The sequence below is a fragment of the Pseudophryne corroboree genome, chromosome 4 (assembly GCF_028390025.1).
Source record: "Pseudophryne corroboree isolate aPseCor3 chromosome 4, aPseCor3.hap2, whole genome shotgun sequence".
Taxonomy (NCBI): domain Eukaryota; kingdom Metazoa; phylum Chordata; class Amphibia; order Anura; family Myobatrachidae; genus Pseudophryne; species Pseudophryne corroboree.
The window spans coordinates 591,488,981-591,501,389 of record NC_086447.1 but is presented as its reverse complement, the minus strand read 5'-3'; the positions used below and the strand labels follow the sequence as shown (position 1 = coordinate 591,501,389).

Here is a 12,409-nt window from a genome sequence, read left to right as displayed (position 1 = left end):
TACTGTTGCTCTCCTATAAACTGGTCTGGCCAGACTCGTACAGCCTTAACCATTCTTCTCTAACCCTAGTTTTTTTTTCATCCACAGAATGGACATTCACTGGATGTATTTTGTTTTGCAACACATTCTCTGTAAATTCTTGAAACATGAAAATCCCAGATGACGAATAGTTTCTGAAATACACACCCCACTACCCCATCTGCCACAAAAGCACTCATTCCCCGGCCAAAGTCATCACACTTCTTCCGCATTCTTGTCTGAACAACTGAACATCTTGTCTGTATTCGTTCATTCATTAAGTTGTCACCGTGAATGGCTGATTAGATATTTTTTTAAATTAATGAAGTGGTCACCAAGTGGGAGAAAAAAAAGTATCTGGACAACCACTGAAGATACAACTAATGATTTAATCTATGTCCCAATTTTTTTTTTATTTTTTTTTTTACATCAAATTACAATATGTCTTTATGCTCTAAATATCTTTTTAGGGCACGGAGAGTACTGTTTTGTCACAACAGGTATAAATCTAAGCAATAGATAATAATTGGAAGTTTTAGAACTCTTCTGGGAACACACGTCTCACATTGTCACCAAAGTTCGTATGTTTTACTGGCAGATTCCTCCCTGGGACTGCCTGTGTAAGACAAAACCCTACTACCACATAATCTCTTATCATATCAAACCATATGTAGCAAGCTAACGTGATAATGGATCCCAAGTCTTAAATTCTACATGCAGCCTCTCATTTTGAACATGTGGCTTATTCACATGATATATTGTGTATAAAGACCATGTCAGCTAAATCAATTAAGATATCCTTTTAGATCACAATTAAAGAAAACAGAACACTGCAAACTTGCAACAAACTATGGAGGCTCTGGCTAGAAAATGAAGAAGGGAGAAGGAGGGTTGTGGGGTGCACTACATGCTTTCAGTAGGTGGTATTGAAACTTTAAATTATATTTGAAGGTCCATTAAAATAATTATTGTTGTAAAAAGAAAAAATGTCATGTTTGATGGGCTGTTACAATGAAAACGTCATTTAAGTCGACAGGGAACATGTCTGGTCTGCTGTGATTAATTAAAAAAAAAATACAAGGTGCAATGCTTGCCTATATTATAACAATGCTAGAGAACTAAAATCAAGGCTTATGAATTAAATTAATTACCTTTTGAGTTAGAGACCAAAAATAGAAGAACCCCCCCCATACTATAGATAATGCTATGGCAGCTTAGCTGTTAATTACATTCCTAATGAATAATGGTATGATCAGTCGCCTCACTTCACGTAATCCAGTAAAGTGATCTGATCAGAGTCTAAAAGTAGCACAGTCCAACAGTGCAGAAAATGCCAGAGTATAAATTTATGCTTTCCCTCCCACATATATATTTTGCTGGCAGGCGCACAATATGCCCAAACTTTCAGCTGCTACTCTAGCTGCGTCTCTCAGACAGAAAGTCATAAGTTTCAGCTTAGAGTAAATAGCAAGCTGAAAAGTATTCAACTGCTAATCACCCTTCAACATGAGAAGAGGAAGGGACAGAAAGATCAACATAAGTAATGCTGAAAACAGAAAGCAGTCAATGCACAAAGCAGGGTTGGTGTAAATATCACCCACTTTTGAATATTACCACGCAGTACCACTGCAATAAAAGCCTACACTCAAATATCCTATGCCTGCCATTAGATGGCCCCCGATGGAATAATTCAAGTGATGCTCCGTTCAGCACAAATAGTCACAGGGGGACACATTTCAGTTCGCTGCTCCTAAGATGACGATTTGAAATGTGCGAAGTGTCCTGTTTGGGCGCCCAAACAGGACATTACATGTCATTGCCGGGACTTTATTCAGGTTTAGCTGCTTTGCACTGGTAAACCTGGTGCTTTTGGGTGCATCAGAAATAATGGGTGCTTGATAAGAGCAACAATTGAATTGCTCCCACTGGTCCCCTTTACTTTGGGCGCCCTAAAAAAAATAATTGAATCGCCGCCTAAAAGTCTCTTAGGGTGGTATATATCAAAGCTCAGAGAGATAAAATTGTGATAAAGTACCAACCAAACAGCTTCTGTCGTTTTTCAATCACAGCCTGTAAAATTTAATGTAGAAGTTGATTAGCTAGTACCTTTTCTCACAATCTTATCTACCTCCGAGCTTTGATCAATAACCCATATGGTCTGCAATTTTTTTGTGAATAAGAGCATGAGAAATTGCATGACTCGACCGCTTAAGTAGATAAAAAAACATTCTAAACCACTTTGTAGAGGGTGATTCGATTCTCTGCGATGGCCACAATGTCTCTCCTGGAACGGTTGAGGCAAAGGCACAGATGATTTCTCCACGCAGTCCATAGAAGTGCTTTCGAAAAATTAGTTGTGCTTGGCTACAGTAATGTATATTTCTCTATCGTCCTAAGTGGATGCTGGGGTTCCTGAAAGGACCATGGGGAATAGCGGCTCCGCAGGAGACAGGGCACAAAAAAGTAAAGCTTTACTAGGTCAGGTGGTGTGCACTGGCTCCTCCCCCTATGACCCTCCTCCAGACTCCAGTTAGATTTTGTGCCCGAACGAGAAGGGTGCAATCTAGGTGGCTCTCCTAAAGAGCTGCTTAGAGAAAGTTTAGTTTAGGTTTTTTTCTTTACAGTGAGTCCTGCTGGCAACAGGATCACTGCAACGTGGGACTTAGGGGGAAAGTAGTAAACTCACCTGCATGCAGAGTGGATTTGCTGCTTGGCTACTGGACACCATTAGCTCCAGAGGGATCGAACACAGGCCCAGCCGTGGAGTCCGGTCCCGGAGCCGCGCCGCCGACCCCCTTGCAGATGCTGAAGCGTGAAGAGGTCCGGAAACCGGCGGCTGAAGACTCCTCAGTCTTCATAAGGTAGCGCACAGCACTGCAGCTGTGCGCCATTTTCCTCTCAGCACACTTCACTGGGCAGTCACTGAGGGTGCAGAGCGCTGGGGGGGGGCGCTCTGAGAGGCAAATATAAACCTTATACAAGGCTAAAAATACCTCACATATAGCCCATAGGGGCTATATGGAGATATTTAACCCCTGCCTGACTGGAAAAATAGCGGGAGAAGAACCCGCCGAAAAAGGGGCGGGGCCTATCTCCTCAGCACACGGCGCCATTTTCTGTCACAGCTCCGCTGGTCAGAACGGCTCCCAGGTCTCTCCCCTGCACTGCACTACAGAAACAGGGTAAAACAGAGAGGGGGGGCACATTAATGGCTATATATATATATATTAAAGCAGCTATAAGGGAGCACTTAATATAAGGATATCCCTTGTATATATAGCGCTTTGTGGTGTGTGCTGGCAGACTCTCCCTCTGTCTCCCCAAAAGGGCTAGTGGGTCCTGTCTTCATTAGAGCATTCCCTGTGAGTTTGCGGTGTGTGTCGGTACGTGGTGTCGACATGTATGAGGACGATATTGGTGTGGAGGCGGAGCAATTGCCAAATATGCAGATGTCACCCCCCAGGGGGTCGACACCAGAATGGATGCCTTTATTTGTGGAATTACGTGATGGTTTATCTTCCCTTAAACAGTCAGTTGAGGACATGAGGCGGCCGGACAATCAATTAATGCCTGTCCAGGCGCCTCAAACACCGTCAGGGGCTGTAAAACGCCCTTTGCCTCAGTCGGTCGACACAGACCCAGACACGGGCACTGATTCCAGTGACGACGGTAGAAATTCAAACGTATTTTCCAGTAGGGCCACACGTTATATGATTTTGGCAATGAAGGAGACGTTACATTTAGCTGATACTACAGATACCGTAAAACAGGGTATTATGTATGGTGTGAAAAAACTACAAACAGTTTTTCCTGAATCAGAAGAATTAAATGACGTGTGTGATGAAGCGTGGGTTGCTCCTGATAAAAAGTTGATAATTTCAAAAAAGTTATTGGCATTATACCCTTTCCCGCCAGAGGTTAGGGCGCGCTGGGAAACACCCCCTAAGGTGGACAAGGCGCTCACACGCTTATCCAAACAAGTGGCGTTACCCTCTCCTGAGACGGCCGCACTTAAGGATCCATCAGATAGAAAGATGGAAGTTATTCAAAAGAATATATACACACATGCAGGTGTTATACTACGACCAGCTATAGCAACTGCCTGGATGTGCAGTGCTGGAGTAGTTTGGTCAGAATCCCTGATTGAAAATATTGATACCCTAGATAGGGACAATGTTTTACTGTCGTTAGAACAAATAAAGGATGCATTTATCTATATGCGTGATGCACAGAGGGATATTTGCACACTGGCATCTCGGGTGAGTGCTATGTCCATTTCAGCCAGAAGAGCCTTATGGACACGACAGTGGACAGGCGATGCGGATTCAAAACGTCACATGGAGGTTTTGCCGTATAAAGGGGAGGAGTTATTTGGAGTTGGTCTATCAGACTTGGTGGCCACGGCTACTGCCGGGAAATCCACTTTTTTACCTCAAGTCACTCCCCAACAGAGAAAGGCACCGACCTTTCAACCGCAGCCTTTTCGCTCCTACAAAAATAAGAGAGCAAAGGGCTTGTCGTACCTGCCACGAGGCAGAGGAAGAGGGAAGAGACACCAACAGGCAGCTCCTTCCCAGGAACAGAAGCCCTCCCCGGCTCCTGCAAAAACCTCAGCATGACGCTGGGGCCTCTCAAGCGGACTCGGGGACAGTGGGGGGCCGTCTCAAAAATTACAGCGCGCAGTGGGCTCACTCGCAGGTAGACCCCTGGATCCTGCAGATAATATCTCAGGGGTACAGGTTGGAATTAGAGACGGATCCTCCTCATCGTTTCCTGAAGTCTGCCTTACCAACCGTCTCTTCCGAAAGGGAGAGGGTGTTGGAAGCCATTCACAAGCTGTACGCTCAGCAGGTGATAGTCAAAGTACCCCTATTACAACAAGGAAAGGGGTATTATTCCACTCTATTTGTGGTACCGAAGCCGGATGGCTCGGTAAGGCCTATTCTAAATCTGAAGTCCTTGAACCTCTACATAAAAAAGTTCAAGTTCAAGATGGAGTCACTCAGAGCAGTGATAGCGAACCTGGAAGAAGGGGACTTTATGGTATCCTTGGACATCAAGGATGCGTATCTACACGTTCCGATTTACCCCGCACACCAGGGGTACCTCAGGTTCATTGTTCAAAACTGTCACTATCAGTTTCAGACGCTGCCGTTCGGATTGTCCACGGCGCCTCGGGTCTTTACCAAGGTAATGGCCGAGATGATGATTCTTCTTCGAAGAAAAGGCGTATTAGTTATCCCATACTTGGACGATCTCCTAATAAGGGCAAGGTCCAGAGAACAGCTGGAGACAGCTTTAGCACTATCTCAAGAGGTGCTAAGACAACACGGGTGGATTCTGAATATTCCAAAATCCCATTTAATCCCGACAACTCGTCTGCTGTTCCTAGGAATGATTCTGGACACGGTTCAGAAAAAGGTTTTCCTTCCAGAGGGAAAAGCCAAGGAGTTATCCGATCTGGTCAGGAACCTCCTAAAACCAGGAAAAGTGTCAGTACATCAATGCACAAGAGTCCTGGGAAAAATGGTGGCTTCTTACGAAGCAATTCCATTCGGCAGATTCCATGCAAGAATATTCCAAAGGGATCTGTTGGACAAATGGTCAGGGTCGCATCTGCAGATGCACCTGCGAATAACCCTGTCACCAAAGACAAGGGTGTCACTTCTGTGGTGGTTGCAGAAGGCTCACCTATTAGAAGGCCGCAGATTCGGCATTCAGGATTGGATCCTGGTGACCACGGACGCCAGCCTGAGAGGCTGGGGAGCAGTCACACAAGGAAGAAACTTCCAGGGAGTATGGACGAGTCTGGAAAAGTCTCTTCACATAAACATTCTGGAACTAAGAGCAATCTACAATGCTCTAAGCCAGGCGGAACTTCTCCTGCAAGGAAAGCCGGTGTTGATTCAGTCGGACAACATCACGGCGGTCGCCCATGTAAACAGGCAGGGCGGCACAAGAAGCAGGAGTGCAATGGCAGAAGCTGCCAAGATTCTTCGCTGGGCGGAGAATCACGTGATAGCACTGTCAGCAGTGTTCATCCCGGGCGTGGACAACTGGGAAGCAGACTTCCTCAGCAGACACGATCTTCATCCGGGAGAGTGGGGTCTACATCCAGAAGTCTTCAACATGTTAATAGACCGTTGGGAAAGACCAATTGTAGACATGATGGCGTCTCGCCTCCACAAGAAACTGGACAAATATTGCGCCAGGTCAAGAGATCCACAGGCAATAGCTGTGGACGCACTGGTAACTCCTTGGGTGTACCAGTCAGTGTATGTGTTTCCTCCTCTGCCGCTCATACCAAAGGTATTGAAGATCATACGGCAAAGAAGAGTAAGAACAATACTAGTGGTTCCGGATTGGCCGAGAAGGACTTGGTATCCGGAACTTCAAGAGATGCTCACGGACGAACCGTGGCCTCTACCTCTGAGAAGGGACCTGCTACAGCAGGGTCCCTGTCTTTTTCAAGACTTACCGCGGCTGCGTTTGACGGCATGGCGGTTGAACGCCAGATCCTAAAAGGGAAAGGCATTCCAGAAGAAGTCATTCCTACCTTGATTAAGGCACGGAAGGAAGTCACCGTGAAACATTATCACCGCATTTGGCGAAAATATGTAGCGTGGTGCGAGGATCGGAGGGTTCCGACGGAGGAATTCCAACTGGGTCGTTTCCTACATTTCCTGCAATCAGGATTATCTATGGGTCTCAAATTGGGATCCATTAAGGTTCAAATTTCGGCCCTGTCAATATTCTTCCAAAAAGAATTGGCCTCTGTCCCTGAGGTCCAGACTTTTGTCAAGGGAGTACTGCATATACAGCCTCCTGTGGGGCCTCCGGTGGCACCGTGGGATCTAAATGTAGTTTTAGATTTCCTCAAATCCCATTGGTTTGAACCATTGAAAAAGGTGGATTTGAAATATCTCACATTGAAAGTGACTATGTTACTAGCCCTGGCCTCTGCCAGGAGAGTATCTGAATTGGCGGCTTTATCTTATAAAAGTCCTTATCTAATCTTCCATTCGGATAGGGCAGAACTGCGGACTCGTCCGCATTTTCTCCCTAAAGTGGTATCAGCATTTCATCTGAACCAACCTATTGTGGTGCCTGCGGCCACTAGCGACTTGGAGGACTCCAAGTTGTTGGACGTTGTCAGAGCCTTAAAAATATACATTGCAAGGACGGCTGGAGTCAGAAAATCTGACTCGCTGTTTATATTGTATGCACCCAACAAGTTGGGCGCACCTGCTTCTAAGCAGTCGATTGCTCGTTGGATTTGTAACACAATTCAACTTGCACATTCTGTGGCAGGCCTGCCACAGCCTAAAACTGTAAAAGCCCACTCCACAAGGAAGGTGGGCTCATCTTGGGCGGCTGCCCGAGGGGTCTCGGCATTACAACTCTGCCGAGCAGCTACGTGGTCGGGGGAGAACACGTTTGTAAAATTTTACAAATTTGATACCCTGGCAAAGGAGGACCTGGAGTTCTCTCTTTCGGTGCTGCAGAGTCATCCGCACTCTCCCGCCCGTTTGGGAGCTTTGGTATAATCCCCATGGTCCTTTCAGGAACCCCAGCATCCACTTAGGACGATAGAGAAAATAAGAATTTACTTACCGATAATTCTATTTCTCGGAGTCCGTAGTGGATGCTGGGCGCCCATCCCAAGTGCGGATTGTCTGCAATACTTGTACATAGTTATTGTTAACTAATTCGGGTTATTGTTAAGGAGCCATCTTTAAGAGGCCCTTTCTGTTGTCATACTGTTAACTGGGTTTAGATCACAAGTTGTACGGTGTGATTGGTGTGGCTGGTATGAGTCTTACCCGGGATTCAAAATGCCTCCCTTATTGTGTATGCTCGTCCGGGCACAGTACCTAACTGGAGTCTGGAGGAGGGTCATAGGGGGAGGAGCCAGTGCACACCACCTGACCTAGTAAAGCTTTACTTTTTTGTGCCCTGTCTCCTGCGGAGCCGCTATTCCCCATGGTCCTTTCAGGAACCCCAGCATCCACTACGGACTCCGAGAAATAGAATTATCGGTAAGTAAATTCTTATTTTCTGTGGTACATCAACACGTGACTGGTCCCCATAGGGTGGAATCTACAAAGTTCCCGAAAAAGTAACAAATAAAGTCGTGCATGTCCACAATGGGTGAGCCTAGAGTTAAGTGATTAAAGATGTTTATCGAATAATACGTTTACTAGGACATAAAATAGGTTTCCGTGAATTTAAATCACTGCTAAAAATAAAGAATACTATATACAGTATATTATGGGTTATGTAAATTGCCTGTACAGTTTTATTGCTTGATTAAATATCATTCACGTATGATGTAGCTATGAAGCAGAGCACTATGAATAGTTAACAGAATTTCTATACAGGCATTGAAAATACTATGCTATTATCCTTGATATTTTTGTAGCTTAAATCTCTTCAAAGAATACTCTTTCAGCTTCCAAAGAAGCAGCTCAATCTCGTTGTGTTGATACATTAATCTGTAGGTGTGTGAGCTCTAATTTCACATTTCTACTATCGCTGAAATACCACAGTGTCATGTCTATATTGCTGGGCTAGAAAAAGAAATTGCCTTTCTTTCTCACACTCTGAAAAAGAAAAGCTGAAAAGAAAAAACAATTTAGCAGATGTCACCGTCCTTAGGCTTATGGACAAAGTATAGCATTAGAACCTGTGAGATTGAATACATGTCGGAATGAAAATGTGTGTCATTTAAAACGTCTACATACTTTCTCCATAAAAGTAGAAGCAGTTTCATTCTTATTTGTTAGAAGTCTTAAAAAAAAAAGTTAACCCTTTCAATGATACAGTTAGGTTATGCTATTTCAGAGACCAAAACCCAAGTCAGGGTTACAAATTCACCCCACACAGGACATGATTATTGAGGTCATCTGTTCAGCCATCAGCTGGGGCAGTGTGATCTTTCAAATGAAGGTGTGAGCAGGACCAACATAAACTGCATCCTGTGTAATGTCACAGAGATTAAGGCTTCTTATTGCTCCAACCACTTATACAGTACCCCAACCGGTCATTTAAAAGAGGCGAGATAAAATAAATTGTACAGCTATCTTAGAGTGCAGCGTTACATACACTTTTTACATTTGTAAGAGACCCATTTATCAACGAGAGATAAAACTCGTTGTGAATGATCACATTCATTGGGTATGTAAATGGTGCTCCAGGCAATCAGCTCCCAACTGTCATTTTTCAAACATGACAGTTAGGAGCTGTTTGTATGGAGTGAGATTTATCATATGCAACAAGTTTTGCATACTGTATGATAAAACTCATTGATATATCAGCCCCTCAGAGCTTTAATAAGAGTGTTAGTCTGTACCATAATGTACCCTACAATATAAACTGGGGCAGTTTTGCGGTATACACAAAAGCACGTCTTCAATGTTGCAGCAATTATAGGAAATACAACTTAAACACCAGATGGTATTATCCCAGATAAACCGCACCCATATTCTTTTCCGCTTTTCTTATGCATAATTAAACAAAAATTAGAAGTAGCTGGTCTAACTGGTAGAGACTGAAAGACAAACACTTAAGAATCCCAGCTAAATGATAGTGCCAAGTGTACAGTTTTAGAAGACAAAACTTCTTACATAAACGTTACACAGAATTGCTTGATAGGCCTGGGGCCCATGAGACATTTTACACCACACTGCTGGAAAAAGCATCACCTGAAGCTCCTGTTAGCTGATATATATCCACTGAACCTGAACATGCTGCTTCAAAAATGTAGCATTACTTTAACGGCTTGCTTTAGGGCCATTGGAATTTCTACACTATTCTTCACATTGCTGTTTAAAGGGTCTTAAGTTTGTAAAGGCTGCAGGAATGTACAGTCTCCCACAGACAGGGATATAGCGACTAACCACACTAAATGACCTTTGCACTACAGTAGTACAGCAGTTATCTTACAGAATCATAAACTTAGACAGGCTGGAACAACATTACGGGGGTCAGAGTAACAAATTAAAGGATTCAATAATATTCCCAAATTAACAATACTATATAGATATTCAGCACTTTATCAGTAGCACATGGATGATACAGTAGCTTAGTGGCAACTTGTAAAGCATGTCACAGTATAACTTAAGGAGCCCAAATACTGGTCAATTTCATCGGTCTGCCTGTCCATTAATAGGTCAGATTTATCCAGAGACAGTGTTCAAATGCTAAAGATTTGTCCATTTGTATACTGTAAGTAGGCCAGATCTGGACTGCTTTCTTGGTGCTAAAAGCCACCGTGTATATGATCACTGCCACTAGACAATTTACTCTAAAATGATTAACTTACTGCTGGAACCAGTAACTTTTTCACTTCCTCCACTGCTCTTCTCAGCTTCATTTCTGCTCTATTCTGAGCATCTTCCACAGTGATCAGAACATGGAGGTCTTCATTCAGGTGTTCCCAGTTTGGTTTACCTCGATTTTGTTCCTCCTACAAGCAAGGAAAAATAATGTAAATATGAGAGCGGATTTATGGGTGTTTCACATACCTGTGGTTTTAAATATTAAACTAAAATATGGAGTTTATCCCAAACCTAAATCATCTTATACAAATCAGAAAGCCACTGCTTTGCATTGGCTGCTAAATCTTTACACTACTACAGAGCAGCTAATCTTCCAGACAATATACTATCTACATTAAGCCTCACCACAAAATGATGAGACTGAAAAAGTAACTGCAAAGATATGTAGAAGAAATCTTAAATACAAGATTCTGACGCAATGGATAACAAAACCACTACTGACATCATTGTGTGAAGACCAGAGAGAGAACTTATGTGTGATTACTACAGGAATTTATCTACAGTGAGTGCGAACACAGAAAGGTAAATATACCAATTAGAATAATAATAATAAAACCCCAGACATTCAATATTACACAATCACACTCTGCATCAATAAGAGCCTCAATGAGCACTTGAAAGACATAAGGAAAGCTGGAGATCTTGAAGAGCCATTAAAGTGCTAATATACAAGTGATAATGTAATGTGAATGCGAAAATACTTCAACAAAACAGAACGGTAACATAGAAGTTACACCAATATAGAATAAAGCCTGTTATGGGTTATCACGTGTCTCTGTTCACTCATTTTCATCTGGGTAAACAAGGGCTGCCAACTAGATTATCGGACAGTAATTCAACATATTTTTATGTTTATTTAAATTAAATAGAAAGCACATATGTTGTATAGGTAAGTATACTTTGTAGATTCCACTAGAGAGCCTGTTTCAGCCATCACCTCCCCAGCTGTACAGCGATACAAGGCAGCTTTCAGCTAAACAAAACATGGTTTATTTGATCTGAAACGATTGGGCTGTATGGTCACTATTGATCGGTAAAGCTTGAATCATGCTCAATATTTTTTATTCCAAATGTCTGTTCATCTTAAGAGAATCCCATCATTGACTATTATTTGTATCTCCACATATAGTCCAATTTCTCCACAGAAACATAAGTTAGTATCCCAAAAAAGACAATAGGTTTCGAACATTGAACAAATAATAATTGTGTTATTTAACTTAAACACATTTTAAAAGAATAATTGAAAAAGTATATATTTTTTGATGTGCCAAAAAATAAAGTGTTGTGTTATTTTTGCCGTTATGTTTTTTTAATTCAAGAGCTGGAGTGCGGATTCACAATGTGAACAGTTTAATCTTCTACAAAAGCATCTGCCAAAAGACATTTGTTGTACAAGTTTGCTTACTCAGCTTGTCAACATAACATTTCCAGTATCATTAAAGCATCTCCTCCACACATTTTTCATGCAATGGAACTATATATGCAATATTTCTCCAATATTAGACTCCGTTCATGTTTTTAATAGCAGTAAAATAACAGTGAACACTATGTTAAAAGGGGAAAAGTCAACACATTTCAGTACAACAGTGAATTAAGTAACTGCCAATTTCACAATGTCACGTTCTGTGAAGTTCATATTACTTTTGGGCATTTGACCTTCCAATGACTGAGATGTCAATGAAAGATGCGGCCAGAACAAAATGAGGAATGTAGTTACTACTTTCTTACAAATAAATGTTCTTAAAGCAGAAGGGGGGGAATTTCCCTAATCTGACAATTGGAAAGTTACGAGAATGAATGCTACACTAAAACGTCATTTAAATAAAGGCCCCATGAGGCTTGGATAATAACACAAGATTGTTTGGTGTCAATTAAATCTCCTGGGATTTGACAGAAGACAAACATCAAAAGCTCAATTACATGTTCATTAACAGTCTATTACATCTAATACACAAGCTGCTCTATAAAAAGTGTTACCACTAACCACCCAATCACTTCTGAGGAGGTGGTGAACATGACACCCCCCTCCCCCCATATGCAGAGGTGTATGC

The 12,409-nt window shown here is 42.5% G+C and overlaps 1 protein-coding gene across 9 annotated transcripts in view; it reads right to left on the bottom strand.

The window, feature by feature from the left end:
- QKI (QKI, KH domain containing RNA binding) overlaps positions 1-12,409 on the bottom strand; it is a 311,363-nt gene that overhangs the window by 90,688 nt on the left and 208,266 nt on the right. For all 9 annotated transcript variants that reach the window (XR_010176088.1, XR_010176089.1, XR_010176090.1 and 6 more), the window contains one exon: positions 10,343-10,486. Coding sequence is in view for 6 of the 9 variants with exons in the window: in XM_063917536.1 (XP_063773606.1) it covers positions 10,343-10,486 (144 nt within the window). In the remaining 3 variants the exon portion in view is untranslated. The remainder of the gene's footprint in view (positions 1-10,342; positions 10,487-12,409) is intronic.